The sequence below is a fragment of the Varroa jacobsoni genome, unplaced genomic scaffold (assembly GCF_002532875.2).
Source record: "Varroa jacobsoni isolate VJ856 unplaced genomic scaffold, vjacob_1.0 scaffold_234, whole genome shotgun sequence".
NCBI lineage: Eukaryota > Metazoa > Arthropoda > Arachnida > Mesostigmata > Varroidae > Varroa > Varroa jacobsoni.
Window position 1 is genome coordinate 1 of NW_019213136.1, and position 16,368 is coordinate 16,368.

The 16,368-nt window shown below is 41.9% G+C and overlaps 1 protein-coding gene and 1 long non-coding RNA gene across 2 annotated transcripts; both read right to left on the reverse strand.

Moving 5' to 3' along the window:
- Positions 1–385: 385 nt before the first annotated feature.
- Positions 386–8,787, reverse strand: LOC111273910 (uncharacterized). The gene is made up of 10 exons (XM_022855945.1): positions 8,193–8,787; positions 6,426–6,725; positions 6,223–6,314; positions 5,120–5,516; positions 4,590–4,795; positions 3,863–4,424; positions 3,135–3,606; positions 2,664–2,867; positions 2,114–2,373; positions 386–941 (listed from the first exon to the last, which is right to left on the reverse strand). The coding sequence occupies exons 1-10, from the start codon at positions 8,253–8,255 to the stop codon at positions 855–857; spliced, it is 2,643 nt and encodes an 880-aa protein (XP_022711680.1). The 5' UTR covers positions 8,256–8,787; the 3' UTR covers positions 386–854.
- Positions 8,788–10,459: 1,672 nt separating this feature from the next.
- On the reverse strand, positions 10,460–16,147 carry LOC147753775 (uncharacterized). Its single transcript, XR_015316126.1, has 2 exons — positions 15,344–16,147; positions 10,460–13,644 (listed from the first exon to the last, which is right to left on the reverse strand). It is a non-coding gene; the product is annotated as an uncharacterized LOC147753775 (long non-coding RNA).
- Between the last annotated feature and the right edge of the window lie 221 nt (positions 16,148–16,368).

Here is a 16,368-nt window from a genome sequence, read left to right on the forward strand (position 1 = left end):
TAGAACAATGAAATTGAAAAGACATGATGAAAAAAATTAAACCACGGGAGCTGTTTGGTTGGGCTCATTGCCCACTAATGCCCAGATAAAGTCTGACTGACATATCTATGCGGCGAGTAAGATAGATTCCAGAGCTCCAAAAAAATCTGAAGCCGTATGAAAATAACGATGAGGATAAAATAGCTGGACTTACTGTGTAAAGCGCATCGGTGAATGGCAAACATAAAATTGTTGTACTTATGTGTCCATTAAAAATAAATTTAATTTGAGTTTTCAAATGCTAACCCTAATATTGTTGCATTCATAGGCTCATTTTACTAGTGCCTTCAGTAGTCTAAATAAGACAGGTATTATCAAAAAAGATTAAGAACAATACCAGACAGTATTTCGTTTTTCGAGAAACCGACTTTTGACACGACCCAATGGGTATTATTATAGTTTTCGGACAAAGAAAATTGTACCCTTTATAAAGGGTAACCACATATCTAGCACTCTATTCTCATCTCTATAAATATATGTGTGTGTGTAGGTGTAGAGACAATGTCTACACATGTTTCCTTCACACATTAAGATGATCTATCGTCGAATTCTACCACTATCTCATCAAAGATACACTAAAACATCCTGCGTTTTATTTTTCATATGGAGACCTGCTATGCGAAGGAAAATGCCGGTTGTTTAGTTCAGACGCTGATTGAAACACTGGCTCGATTTACTTTAAAGTCAGGTCCTCCATAAGCGTCTCACAGAGTTTTCTAGTAGTTTTATAGAAAATATTTCCGTATCACCGACATGTACTTCGTGGAAGTTATCGCTCCAGCGCCTCTCGATTTATACCCATACTCGCTGAGGCCTCACTGCTTCCCCGTAACAGTCTGATGAAAGATTTGAACAGCATGATCAAATACCACACCGCGCTCTTCAGGAACAGATTCCTTCACCTGTACATCGTACAGTCACACCGTTGACGTGTCGAATCGAAGTCATCAACATTCACAGTAGCGCGAGTGCCAGAATTGATTCAAGAACGAAGAAGGAATGAAAAAAAATTATATTAGTGATCTCAGCTCAGCTGGACGATAGATAATAATAAATGACACAAATCGGTAGTCATGTTGTTAGTCCACTGAGCCAAACGGGTGCAAAAAGGCAGTGGGCAAACATTGGTTGACGTTTTAAAAATTAGCGCTAGCAGGGGAATATTGTAGTTGGTTTATCGTGTTTTGGTTAGGTAAATACGGTTAGTAAACGTGACGCAGCGTTTACTAATCCGTTCACGGCGTTCACAATACGAAGGCTTTTCATGGACAATCTTTTCCGTATCACCAAGGAATCATATTGATTTCGTAAGTTTTTAGCAATTAGTTACTAGTTATTATGTACTTCAAATAAATGTACACACACGCATAGACATATTAACGATATAACTGAGATTGCTTAATATAAGTCACGATTATAAAATGGAATGAGAGTATTTCAGGCACAATTGATCTGAATTTGAGAAGCATTTCGAATCTATCACAGAGAGTAGTCTCTTCATATAAATGAATAGTTATGTGCAAATGCTACAGAACATTCGAAGTGACCGAGTGGCTACTTAAATGAATGTTTCAACTTTTACGTCCGGTGTCATACATTGCCTCAAACGGCTGGCTTTCAACAGTGTTGCTGGAAATGGAACTGTGTAACAATTTCCCACACTTCAATAAGTTGGTAACAATTGAAGTGATTTGTAGCTTCATGGCTGGCATATTTCCTACCTCAATTGATTTACTCTACTTCGAGAACCCGTATGACCTTCACGTATCCCTTAGGTAAAGTAATTAACTGTCCTCGATGTGAATCTAATATTTATAATAAAATGTGATCATTAAAAACATTTACCGCACAACACCATCGATGTACCAACAACTGGCACACGTTCAAAAGACTCCGCAAATTTACAACTTTTGTTATAGTTATTATTGCACCGTTGCTCTTAGGGCTATATCCTGGGCTTTTTTACCACTAGAATATGTTCTACTTCAGTCTTACAATATATTGCTAATCGAAATTACTGATGTTACTTTGTCCTATACAAAGGCAAGGCGCCACTTCTGTAGTATGCACATACCGCAGCTAGTCGTTTTCTAAGCATCAGGTCCCTGCGTGCACTGAACGCCCGAGCGTATGGCCCTCCAGCGCGCTCGAGGGCGTCGCGCAACTGAGCGGCTTCCCTACTCAACGCGACGTGAAGGCCGGCCACGGTGCTCTGCATAGCTGCACCCGGAGGCAAAGCTCGTTCTACTTGTTCCGCCAGCGCTCTACCACAAAGATCGTACGATAAACCGATGCGTAATAAAACGGCATGAGCACGCCAGTGTGAACGAGCTCCTAGAAACAAGAGAGTATGCAAACAAATATAAAGGGGTTTCACATAGAGGAACAGTGGTTAACTCGGATAGACTGAAGGCATTTGTATATACAGGAAATATAGCCGCAACTTAACTTGACTCTGATGCCTTCCTCCATTGTGCAAGTTGCTTTAGCGGCAAAATAAAACCTTGACTCTAGCTTCTAAACTTCTGCCTCCATACAGAACAATTAAATATGCATATTAATTCAAGTACGGTAGAAAATTTGCAGACGTAGAATCTCAAAAAGAAGCAAATTCAATCAAGTACCAGTGGATCGAAATGCCGTTTCGTTGTGTTCCTGACCAGGACCGCTCTGATCCGTAGGGTCACCCTGACTTGTGTGGCCTGCATGTGGAGTCTTCTTAACCAACGACTCCCAGTCAATCTCAAGAGCATCGTAAATTGGCGCTGGTTGGAACTGCTTCCTACGCTGTTCCGCACCCCCGCCACCACTCTCCTCGGACGACTCGGCTATCGATGAGATCAACAAAAATTTAAAATAATTAAATCCAGTTTTATCAATACGAATTTTCTAACTTCGGTAACTTTGTTTTATTAGGATTTGAATGAATTAGACGCTTGAGTTTTCGGCCATATAGAAATAAGCGCTGGATGTAGTTATCCTTGTCAATGACAACAATTAAACATGATAAATATATTGGAACATTTCTTTTAGCTTATTTTCATAGCATGCTTATAGTGGAAATGAGTCGTAAGCGCAGAGCAGCATCGGCTTACCCATTGGCTCATTATCCTCCTCGATCAAAGCCTCCAGATCGTCATCTGAAATTGCTTCGGCTTCCTCTAGAAGTCCGCCTCGTTTTCTGCCGATTCCGAGCGTTGACGCCTCATCACCGGTCGTCATCTCTTCGAACGTTTCGTCGCCGCCGTCGTCTGAGATGCGTTTGTCACTTGTATCAGCTTTGTTATCTTTTGCAGTGCTTTCGCTATCTCCTACCAGTAGTTCATTTTCAATATCGCTAGTGTCCTCGAGGCCTTCGTCCTTTGAATGGCCATCGGAAAATTGAGACTTCTTTTCTTCTCGATCCATCTCTTTAACCAGGAGGCCATCCTCCTCAGAACTCCAGTCGGAAAATTGCTCCTTTTCTGCTTCGTCACCGCTATCGATATCATTCTTCTCAATCTCGTCGCATAACGCTGGTGATTTTGTTTTGCTATCGTGCTCTTCCGTTGTGCTAGCAGTATCCGCCTATCAAGAACACATACATACGAAAACGTATACAATTATATATACTCTTGTATACTTATTATAGTTTCGGTTAGTTATGTGTCAATACAGCAAATAGTCTCTATGTCTTTAGCTATACAGATCTTTAAAATGTATCTTTAGAGTAGAAATTCCACTTTCTTCGTTATCGTGTGAGCGTGTCGTCAGTTTTGAAAACTTCCTACTTGCTATAAATGATAACTGCCCGCAAACAACTGTACCACGTGCAATAGCATACTTTTTCAGCGTGTCCTTTTTCTGCATTGCTAGCCTCAGCAACATTTTTACTTCCACCGGAACTCGCCTCAGTAACGCCAGCTTCGTTTTCCTTTGATCCTGCACTGGCTTCTTCTGAGGGTTGGTCATCACCATCATCCTCGCCCATGTGAGCTTCTTCGACGAGCACGCTTGAGATGCTTTCATCATTTGATGAATCTTCACCTTCGCGCTCTGCCGTACCTTCTGTACTTGCTCGTTTTCGGCGGGCAGCGGGCACAGCAGTCTCGTCATCGTCTTCTCCTCCATCTGAATCTCCTTTAATGTTATCACGTCCTCCACTGAAGGACGTTCTATTCTCATGAGTCTCATCTCGATGATGATCGGGGCTAACTGATCGGAAGGGGCCTCGGCCAGGGGCACCGTCGCCTCCTATGAAATGTCCGCCTGATGGCCCATGATGCCCTCCATGATGGGGGTGCGTCCTTCGGCCAAAATGAGCCCCGGGTGGACCCATGCCATGTCTACCGAGGGGCCCCCGACCTGAGGCAGCATGTACAGGCATCCCAGCAGGGGAAGGAGATCTGCAATGGCACATTATCAAAAAAATATTATTGAAAATACATCGAAATAGCTTATAGAGCGAAAAGCTTATAGGCATATATGTTTTTTATTTTAACTATACACGTGTCATTCAGGGGAAACCAGAGCAATATGTCTTAGCGCTGCAGACATCTGTGCCGTCTCACCGAAATCCAGCAGATGGTGGTCCTGTGACGTACAGTCCTGCTGTTTGTCCCTGTCTGCCCCTGCCTCGAAATTCATGGTCTGGGTGTTGCTGTCCCCTTGTGCTCCTGTAGTTAGTCATCGAGCCTCCATGACCCCCGTACGGGGGTGAAAGTGATCGACCACCACGCCCACTGTGAACCCCATTCATTCCTCCGGGTGGTGACACCTAAAAGACGTTGTGACGAAAAAGCGGATAAATGAGACATTATGAAAATAGCGCATTTCTTTTCGCCGAAAAAATTATAATGAAGCCAACAATAATGATTAGAGAGATGAACGTTACAACCTAATTTTTGTAAATTTGCGAAGTCCCCTTTTCACCTGTGTTAGGCGTCGTGTTTGAGACATCAGCAATAGCAAGCGTAGCAGATTCATTGAATGCAAACTTAATTTCGTTTCGGTTGTCTTCGCAACAACCATCTTCGTTGTCATTAAGTTTACAAACTTATCTTTGATGTTTGGTCTTTTTTGTTTGGCATATTAACCCCACCTGTCTCCTGTGCATCCTGTGCGGAGCTATATCGGGTGGCACAGCACTGTTTCCCCCTATGGAAATAGAGGGTCCTCCATATGAACTCCTCCTGCGTCGTCTTCGTCTCCGTTCGCGCGTATCGTCGCGGGCCTCCCTTTCGCTTTCACTGCCCGATCCGCTGCCACTCGACGAAGAGGAGCCCGATGAAGACGAAGACGATGAAGAGGAATTTCCCCTTCGGTGAGCATCAGGCCCAACGCCGATTGCAGCCGTCCCAGCGATATTATCTCTGTTCTGCAAGAGGTCCAGCTGCCTCTGCAGCTGAAGGCGCTTCCTCTCAAGATCATCGCCGTCTACTGTTTGGCCTTCTTCAAGCTCCGAGCCATCGTCAGATACCATGCCTTCTTCGGGCGACCTACACAGTGTCAAAATAAAGCAAGAATGTGCTGGAGTTTGTTTATACACATATATATATATCAATTCTCTAATTACTGTAAGAAGTTTGGTAACTAAGTTTTATCGCGGCGATAATAGACACAGGAGACAGCTGAGTGTAACTAGGTAGTTAACGCCTGTCCCGGCGATAGCTTAGTATTCGCCTGCTAGTTTTAGGGACAAGCTGTGGTCTAGGTTCGGATCCGGGCATAGACAGACTTCGTTTCATGCTTGGAGCCAGGCGCCTTATGGAATGCTTGACTGCGAAAACTCGAAATTTAAAGAGAGATGCCCAACGGCTATATGGCTTTAAGTTTTTCTAACACAAGTAAGACGAGTAAGTATGGCGGCTAACCACGATGACACAAAAATCCACCTTGCTCTAAATAACACAAAAGCTCGACAGGTCCTTGTTTGTTGGCTGGAACGTTTGAGTCCGTCAAGGTATGTTCAGTGGCACCAATGTATCGACATCAACTGCGAGGAGACTTACCGTATTGTAGACGTCAGAAGATGCAAGCGCAATTACATCGCAGATTTGTGTCAGATTAGTAACATGAAAGCAGTAATCAGTGACAATAGAGATATAACAATATAAGTTTATTAACAGCGATTATTTCCGGCTATGAACGCGTGTTCTTTCGGGGAGCAGATTTTGCCTAATCGAAACTGCTAAGTACACTAACCTGAGTCGTTTCTTGGACTTGAGAACCTTGAGCTCATTATCGTCGGTTGTTGGGCTACGATGGCGACTTTTCTTGTGGCGTCGGTGCTTTCTCTGAAAACAGAACAGCGTAGCACGCAATACCATTAGATAGCTTCTTAAGTATATTAACGTAGTGACAATCTAACCTATCTGGGTGCAAAGTCTAACAAAAAAGTAACATACCCGTACGTGTCCGGGCTCGCTTATATCGGCCTCCGGGGGTGGCGAGAGTTCCGGTCCAGCGTGCGGTCTTTTATGCTTGCGCGAATGGCCATGATGCTGCTGATAGCCGTGACCACCTGGAGGGTGACGTTCTCTCCGTTCACCTCGAGCTGTTACCAACGGATCGCGGGAATCCCTCAGGTCCCTTTGCTCGCGTTCATCGATGCCCCCCTTCCCCGGATGTAAATATCGACACTTCAATCCAAACTGACACCGTCCGTGCATAAAATTGCGACATACTTCGGGTGATTGAACCACGCGCTGCGACCAGCCAAACACGAAAACAAACAAAAAGAAACAAAAAAAAAGTAATCCCTGTTAGGTAATTTATATTTCTCGGGACTAATTAAGGATTACATTGTCTTATATTGAATGCATTTGAACCTCATATGCAAACGGTGAAATCTTTCTGCTACTTTAAGCCGATGTTGACTACGCTGCCACACGTTTTTCACTTTTTGTTGTTGTTATTATTGATTTCAAGCAATAGGCGATTTTAGGTTTGTGTACGAAAAGTTAAAAGCCTAAACAAATGTTTTTTTAACATACGATAAGGAGTAGGTCTTCTATGTGATAATATTTTATAATAAACGGATTGCATATATTTAAAGTGTAAGACTGTTTTTTTTGCCTGAAACATTAAGGCGATCGTTTTTGTGAAATGATTATGATTATAGTTGTATACGTCTAAGATAAGCATACGATTCACATAGAGTAAGCGACACGGAAGTAACGTTCGCTATTTACCATTTGCACTACTTTTAAAAGTTTGCACCCTTGCAGACCTCTTTTTGAGCATTTTTGTTTAAAAATCCATTTTGGAAACAAACAGCAAATCAACGTTTACATGATTATAGTTCGTTATTCGTTAACAAATATTAACTTGTTTACTATGGATTTTTATTCATAACGTGAAATGTTTTCATAGATTACAGGGTATGTGTTCTCAAATACATCTGTATTCATTGATTGAGGTCTTTTTTATTCGGCTGCATTGATCGCTTTAGAAATTCGGTTCTGTTTGCGCACAATGTGTATACTTTAGCAACAAATATAAATAATCAAAGAATGATCTTATCCACTATAAAGGTTAAAATGTGGTAGCACATCAATTAAAATATATGAACGATTTGCACTCTGTTTGACAAAACAGCTTATTACACATAAGTAGATACAAATACTGTATTGTGAATAGCATTTTTAACAGCAGCCGAATTTGATTGTGGGCAAAAAACGATAAATCTTTAAAAACATCTAGTTAGCCTTTTGTCTTTGTCAAGTTCCACTAAGCATGTTGCTGTGACACTTGGGAGCATTGTTTTGAATTAGCAGAGATCTCATACAAAATTTTCGAAAAACAAAAATACCATTTCGCATCGCACAGGATCGAGCCAAATAATATCATTATATAATTAACAACTTGTTTTTAATTAAATATTGAACTATTGTTGAATATATTATATAATAAGGACGTTATGCATTTTGAGAGCAAATAAGCTTGTTTCTGTGTGGCTTTCTATAATTTTAAGAAACTTGCGAAGTATTACTGTAGCATTCTGCAATACCTGTAATATGATGCTCATACATAATATAATGCGCGCCAACTAAGATAGTACTATTTATTAATGCAATTTACCGAGTTCTTCTGCAACCTTTTCTCTTACCTGTACGATATAAAATTTAAAATAATGAATTAAAACACTGTGCGTTATTTGAAGAAGACCTTACCTCTGGATAGCTGCCCCCTCCTCCACCAAGTCTGTCGAATACACTTGGCCTTCGAGATGTCATTTTTCCAACTTGTTGATCTTCTGAAGCTCGCTTTTGTATCACAATTCCAATAACACTTTTGTGGCACGGGATGTTCTTTGTTCTTCTTCCTGCTTCGTCGTCCGAACTGCCGGGAGTCTCAATTTCAACAGAGTCGTCACCTTCGACTAGGCTATAGGCGATAGTTCACATTAGCGCCGGCCGTATTCTATATGCCATCATAGTAATAATTACTACTACGACGTCATAGCTCGAAATGATGAACAATAGGTTAGTTATCTAATACACTGCTACGCGCACATGGGTAACGCTTCGACACGTCGTTCACGTGCAAATAATCAGCATCAACATAAAGTATTTCATTCGGCTGCCGGCATTGGTGATAAGCTCGACACAAGAATCATTACAGCATACGAATTCACTGTCGTCTGACTAAAAGTAACGGTAGTATGGGCTACCGAGGCGGAGGCGGTTTCGGCACACGTCTTCTTCTCGTTGTCGTTGTTGTTGTGCGAAGGCAGCTTTCGAAGGAAGCGGAGCAGCAGAGCCTGAACTAAACAGATAGGCAGCACCATGTTGTTTACAAATCGCGACGGGTGCCACCATCTTGGTTTCCATAAAATTCAAATCAAGAAACGGCGCGAAAACGCTCACCGCTCAATGGCCACTAGCCTGACTGTGTGTCTTTCTAGCAGATGTTGTCCCAAAGGGCAGCCAATAGGCTAAGGTAAACCTGAGCGTGGGTCGTAAACCCGATCGTATTTACGTGGTGTAATGTGAGGGCGTTTGCTATTGTGGTACCCTCTACATATATTTTGAGCAGTAGTCGACTAGCGCAGGAAATGCAATACTATACGAGCGGTTCTCGAACAACAACTCCATAAACGTGCGTCACGTTAACAACACGCGAGCTATTTGGCACTATGCGCACACGTGTTGCAGACCACGCCAATGCTGGCGGTGAACATAAGAAGAAGTGTCATCTGGTGAGGCTACAATAATTCGCAGTATAAAGAGAACGAGACAAGATTTGCGGCTGCGTGGGAAGAGCTAAGATATGCGACGCGGAACCCTCGGAGAACCTTAGGGGAGAAGAAATCCAATTCCAAAAATCTATTCTTGAATATGTATCGTACTTTGTCTTAGGCAGCCAACAATCCTCTCCTTCACCTCTCATTGTCGTCGGTGTAAAAGTTGTTTAAATGGCAAAACAGCAACTAGTTCTGTCACTCTTTGCTAAGCTAAGGTATACAACGGACATACATATAAGGTAAAAAAAGATCAATAATACGTCAGCATGGACGCGCGCAGCGTACATCATCCCATCTGGTTTACCGGCGAAGTATCAGTACCTTCAATATATCTATATACGTGCCGTGCGTATATATATATATATATATATATATTGAAGGTTAGCTGTTTGGTGGAATTATGGATTTCTATTTTATCTTCCATTTTTATAAAATGCAAATGGCGAAAGATTTTTCACACTTTAATATGGCTACCTCTGCACGTCATTGTAGTTCGCAAGGGGCAACCGATACAGATCAGGGACAATCAACGTTCAAAAAGATTCTATTTTATGCCAGGCCTTAAGGTCTACAGAAATCTTATAAAAATTCCTGAAACTTCGAGCACATTCTTGATTAAGCAATGAATGATATTTCATAGATGAACTTATCTGCCCGCGTTGATTAATCAGAAAATCAGAAAAAAATTGGAAAGTGCACAACTAATTTGACTTGACCTACCTCGTAGAACAGCAGGCTTCTTGTGGATTACAGTTGACCAGGCTTCTAATTGGGCAACTAATCATAAATAGTATTTTAAATAAACATATATATAGTGAAAATTTTGGTTATCCAGCTATCGAAGTATTCAATTAAGCCGCCGAAAATTGAAAACATCTATTTACTTCATGCTTTAAAGAAAATGTTTTTTCTAAGTCGAATATTTGTCTACTTTAATGTACCCCATCAAACCTTCTGGACTTCAGTTCTTAATAGAGTATTTGTAAAGAAGCGCCTAACTTAACAGAGGACATACATTTTCTAGAAATTTTCGAATTCCAACAAATCACTTAAATATTCTTTTCATTTATGTTTATTCTTTGCGCATCTACAGTTTAACTCTGTTCTTTCTTATAGTTCGAGCTTACTTGAACTTAGTGGATATTTGCTTATTAAAAGTGTATAGATTTGGTGTGTATAATAAGCTACGCCTAATACTTAGCGCGCAATTATTTATTCAGACTTTCAAAAATATATATGGTGAAGAAGAAATAGCCAATAGTAAAAATGTTGGCAGTCGCAATAATTCGCGTCAGGAAGGAGATATCTTAGGCAATTTCGATTGTTAAAACATTCTCTTCTTCACAGCCTGTGGCAAAACTTTTCCAGAAACATATTCTCCAAACATTTACTTTTTGTTTCGATCACTTTCTTTTTATGTAAGTCTTTTCCCTGGCGAAGCTAGGCAAAAAGTCGCCGGTTAAATGCAGATCAAGTACTCGTCAGACCGAGGTGTTGAGATTCGCAACAAACCGATTCTGTAAGTGCTTTTCTTTTCTTTATCTTTACTTTAGGCACTAATCTGCGCTACGGCTTACTCCAGTAAACCGCTTAATGCAACTAACTCGAGTAGACGAGTTGTTAAATAGATCATAGTCTTAAGAATCAAGAAAATTAGCGTTTGTTCGAAATTAGGTAAGTAAGCGCCATGTCTTGAAGCTATCAGGTAGCTAAATTCTAGAATGATCGTCGAGGTAAGGATCTGCCTTTACCTAGAGTAATGGTGCATTTCAACACCGACAGCTTGCTTCCTCGGAATGATCCTATTAAATACCAGGAGCAAATGGATCGATGGTCCGCCACTAACATTATTTGATTATAGCTTGTCTCGTATGCAACGGTGTTTGGGATTTTGCGCTTTTCCTAGGCGTTTTTATTAAGAAATTTTTATAGAATATTTTATTACAGTTTTAGGAACAATTAAATAGTCAGCAACCGCTGTAATGAAACATCAATTTTGCTTCTTGAAACATTACACTTGAAACTTTATGCATGTAATTGGGAGAAGACATTGAAGAAATTGAGTAATCGTCGCCGACTTTTCTAAAGCCTCGAGTTATCCCTCCACGACTCTTCTAGACTTCTTGAGTATTGAAAGTTCCTTGATGAACCTTTTTTCCAGAAGTTATAACATTTTGTTAATATGCACAGAATCGAAAGAGTAAAAGTTGCATGAAAGAAATATGTTACTGTGGTGATGTTTAAAACAAAAAGACCTCCAAACGAACGATCGGCAAATTTTGACAGTCTACACAATGACTTCCCTGTAACCGCTTTTTCAACAATTAATAGGTTTTCTTTCACATAAAAGATGTAGCTGATTTCTGTAAAACTTAAAGACGTGTCTTGTGTTTCGCCTATTGCTAGAATGCCCAGTGTATTATCTACTTACGTCTGTCTGTCTCTCTCTCCCATTCCAGGGCATAAAAAAGGTTTGCAGTACATAAGCTTCTGTTGTTTTTTTCCAATTTTTTAAAAAGCGACCACCTATTGCACTCGTTTTATTATCATGATTGCAAAAGTAAGCATAGCTATCAATCGAGCGAGTAGTAGTAGTGCGCCTTTTATTTTTGTTTTTTAATAGCCTTGCTGTCCTTTTATTGTCGTTCTTTTTCTGTTAATGATATAATCGTTGGTTAAATGAGTCATTTCTGTCGCGATCATTGGCACTGACCCAGTTTTCGTTTGAAGAAATTTCGCATTTGGTGAGATAGGGCGTTCTGATGCTCAGGTATAGTAGGCATACTAGATCACTAGTAGGTTATCAAGAAGTGGTGAAGTTAACAGACACTGACACATATTTAGTGGGCAGAAAGATAACGGGTTAAGTAATTATGAAAGTAAATAATATTCCTCTATTGATCACACCTTCTCTCATTTTGCATCGGTGTTTGATCCTCTCGAGGGCTGGACGACTTCTCGGGCCTCCGAGCACTCTTCATCTGAAGTTCTGCTGAGATCTGCGGCACAGAAGTTGAACCCGCCGACACAGTCGTTGTGATCATTCGAGCGGATTTCATCCATTGAGCTCGTTTGACGATTTCCTTCGTGTTTCCGTGGATCACGACTGAAGCATAGGCAGACTTCTGGAGGAAAGCGTTTTTCGTATAGCTTTTCGGTATCAGACGCCAAATCAGCCGAAGTAAGAAGTGTGCATATAGATACTAGGGTAGCCGTCAAGCAAGCAAGCATACTGCTGTGTTAGTCCAGTGGCGCTCAGCTCACTGGATTTAGTTGATTCCGGTAATTTAATTGCTGGTGTAATGGAGTTATTATAGCCTTCGCAACTGTTTCGGACGTAGTGTCGTTGGTGCACCTTCTGAGGCACTGCTAATAATTCTGTTGTCGACAATGTTGCACTTTGCTTTGTCCTGTGAGCGTCTCGACCTTTAGATTCAGCAAGCTTGAAATAGGTACACTTATGTAGCCCGAATCTTGTTCCGACTAAGAGGTTTCTGCGACCCACTGTCGAGGCCTAATTCACGCTATGTAATAAATCAGAGGCTTCGTTTTTAAAATTATGATCACCAGTTAAAGTAGAGCACTATAAGGGTGTCTTCTTTGCAAGTGGTGTATCTTTCGGTATCAGATGACTACCATCCCTTCGGATCAAGGTAGCCCGACACGTCCGTCCGATTGAATCGGCATCTGCATTACTTTGTTCCCTCACCGTGAACACGGTTGCAAAATACGTTGAAGCCCCGTCATGGGTTCGTTCGGTTATCTCATTCAACTGACCTATGATGGTCTCCTTAGTTTGCTGGCTGCAGAGAGTCGATCTATGCTGGTTACACGCGTTGCCATTTGAAAACTAGTTTAAGCGAGTTTTTTTTCCACTTGTGCTCATATTCTTGACATTTATCTAAAGGATATCGTATTGGCGTCAGGACACGCTGAGGCTCGTACAGTTTTGCTGGACAGCCGCAACCGTCATAATGTGTCCTTTGCTGCTTTACTTCAGGAGATTGTTTCTGGGAACGTGTGTTCGTAGAGTGTATCTGTTGCCTTATCATCAGTTCAAAGCTGACAATCTTTTCTCTGTCTTTTAATGGTGTCCGTTGGCGTGTTGTGAGCGATGTATGTTTGTGAATGGGGTCCCGGCCAGCAACAATATGACTGTCGGCTTCGTGGTGATTGCGTCTGGTGAGAGACTGATGGGCGAGTTTGCCACTGGCTCCGTGCTGTGGTTGACGGTACGTTATGTTAGGTCTTCCTTCAGGAGTGCGTTCTTTTATCTGCGACAAAGTTGGTCTCCTCGAAGATGTAGATAGTTTCTCGCTGCAGTGAACAAGGTTGTCTTTCTACTGGGGCTCTGGTGGACATGGAGATGGATCGAAAAGCTGAAGAATAGAAAGCAGCAGGAAGTTAAAACGATTCGTCACGTAGCATTAAATGTATTTTGTCTTTTGGAAGAAAAACAGTCATAGTCAGAATACTGCTTGGTGGTGCTGTCGTCGAAATAAATAAAAGTGATAGATACGAATTTAAAGAAAAACACTTCTGTACGTATGTATGAAAAACGCTTTACACCCTTATCTAAATTGCATACAAATCCATTCGAATCTGATCTCAAAATACCGCGAATTTGGCTCGTCTTGATTGGCTCGCAGAAGACGCATCGTTTGAATCCTCGTTGCAGAAGTCAATGCTGCTTGAGGTAGATAGTCACTGCGACTATCTGCGATGTTATTTTTGTGAAAACTTCTGCTACTGGGGCTGATACAAAGTTTATTGAAATTTCTGTTATCATTGCTGGCGATACAGATGTTGTTGACACTATTTTTGATTTCACCGTTCTGAACTTCTACACTTATTATTTTCGTTTATTTCCTTTTTGTGTTGGCGATGATTGTATTTCGACAAGAATGTTGCATAGATTGAGCTGGAACGTATTTTGTAATAGTTGCTGCTACTTCGGCTGTTGTTGTTGTTATTGCTATTGTTGTTGCATCTGTTGTTTTGTTGTCGATTTCTTCGATACCGGTCACCGTTGATGCGGTTGTGATAATAATAGCCAATTCGAGGTGATTATCGATCACAGAGATCGCTGCTTCGATAATCATCCATGCAGTAGTTGTTATTATTTCTGCGTAAACAGGCGTCGTAACCACTTACGCCATAATTTAAATAAAATTCCCAATGGTTGGCAGATCTTGGGCGCTCGCCATCGCCTTCTTGCACGTCATGGGACAACAATACATATTTTGATGGGCCACATGTATTTTCGGCAAAATGAATTTCAGAAGTCAAATTTGCATCGCTGTCATTCTTATGATTGTTGCTGCGCCTTTGACGATAATGGACTTCGTGCCTCCGGCGCTAGGGGGTACCATTCTTCGAGGTTTCCTGATCTCGGCACTTTTGCATCCGATGTGCATGGCAGTACTTTTCGTTTGCCCTACTTCGATCAGTAGTGCTTTGAAAAGGATCGTTCACCTGTACTTAATGTGATCTTTAGGTTTTTTCCATTCCGTATTGTCGGCTCTACTGCTTGTTGGTTTGTCCTTTGGCAAGACATTGTTAGCACGCTCCTCCGGTAGAGGACTTCGCGGCCAATCCTGATGTCGCTCCCAAAGAGGGCTTTCGGATCGACAAACGGCGGCCGTGATGATGTTGGCCGCTGGAGGCTCGAGTGGAATCTCAATGGGTTCAGTGACGAGTCCTCAGTTGATGGCTGGTTTAGACTAAAAACAACGAACACGTACCCACATAATAGGTGTATACCAGGCGTCAAACGTTGTTGCTTTTCTCGGCTTCAATACATCAAATAGAGCGTAGAGGTAAACTAAAAATGAGTAGCTGGACATGTGTCTTCTTTCATGTGTTTTCCCCTACTAATGTGTTGCGGCCAGGCATTCTGGCATCTATAAAAAAATAGAAGAATTCAGTATGTATTGTACGTACGATATCGCATTTCGTTTGTTTTTCGAAGTACATAAGCGTACAACAGAAAAGAAAAAGGTACGTAGAAATAGATAAGCCGGAAGTACAAGTTGGTTTTTCGCACGCAACTTTAGTTCTGACTAAGCTATTACTTACTTTTTCAGCAGCTCCTGGTATCCTAACGAGATTCCACATTTTCAAGATAGCACAGGTCAAGTTCTCTAGCTACTAATAGTTATGATGAAATAACAACGTAGATTACTAGATCACGATTTTTCCCTACGCCTAGATGTAGAACACCACTCCTTCGTGCCCTCGTACGGCTGTGCTCAAATACCCAAAAGGTAAAGAGGAAAATTCTGTTGGTATTGTGGCACACACGACATTATAAGGAACATCAACAACAAGAGTTAGGCCGACGTCAAACAACCGCAACTACGAATTTATAAGATTTCGAGCACTTCACCTCGTCTCCCCCTCCGAGGTGCAACAGTCGACTGCCTCAGGCGGCCGTGACGGCCGCCTTATCGGAAGTGCGCATTTTTTTTAAGTTTTTTTTATGTTGTTGCTGTCGTTGCGATGTACGTTTTCACTGGTTTTTCCTGTCCGAAACTGCAAACAGACGATTAGCACATCTTAGATAAAAAAGCAGCTTTTTCACAGCTTGTACAGCTACGCCAGTAAATCTTGCTCGTATCATTTGCGCAGTGCAAATAGATGAGCGTTACGATACTAAATTATGCTACTGGCGTCGCGATTACGACGTGGCTTAAACAGAACGAGTGCTTCAGAAAGCACTGGCGTATCTTTGCTCAATTATCGGTGGGGCAAAACAGCTATGTTAGCCGCTGATTGTGCGGCGGCAGCGGCAACGACCGTAGCCACACGCACGCGATGGGTGGCGTGGCGTTGCCAAAGAGAGCGACAAGCAGTTATCCGTTGAATTGACGGATAACTCTGTTGTGTGGTCCGCCTTACGGGGTTATAAGCAGAGCAATGATCTCTTGGACAGACGATGCTTGGGCAGGCCGTGAGCGGCGGGCAAGGAAACAGGCAACGGGGCGACCGTACCTCCGTTTGTGCGCTCGCACGTTCTTTTACTTACTCGTTTCCTCGCTGATCTGAGCGGACGAGAAGCAAACCAAGCCGCTGCTCTCGCTGGGAGGGACACTTGTTGCACG

Bases quoted from the DNA above. Each gene is read 5' to 3' on its own strand.
- LOC111273910 (XM_022855945.1), bottom strand. From the start codon at position 8,255: ATGACATCTCGAAGGCCAAGTGTATTCGACAGACTTGGTGGAGGAGGG. The intron at 4,425-4,589 runs GTGAGACGGCAC...GTGCCATTGCAG, and splicing joins CCACCATCTGCTGGATTTCG to ATCTCCTTCCCCTGCTGGGA. The intron at 3,607-3,862 runs GTATGCTATTGC...TGTTCTTGATAG, and splicing joins AAAAAGGACACGCTGAAAAA to GCGGATACTGCTAGCACAAC.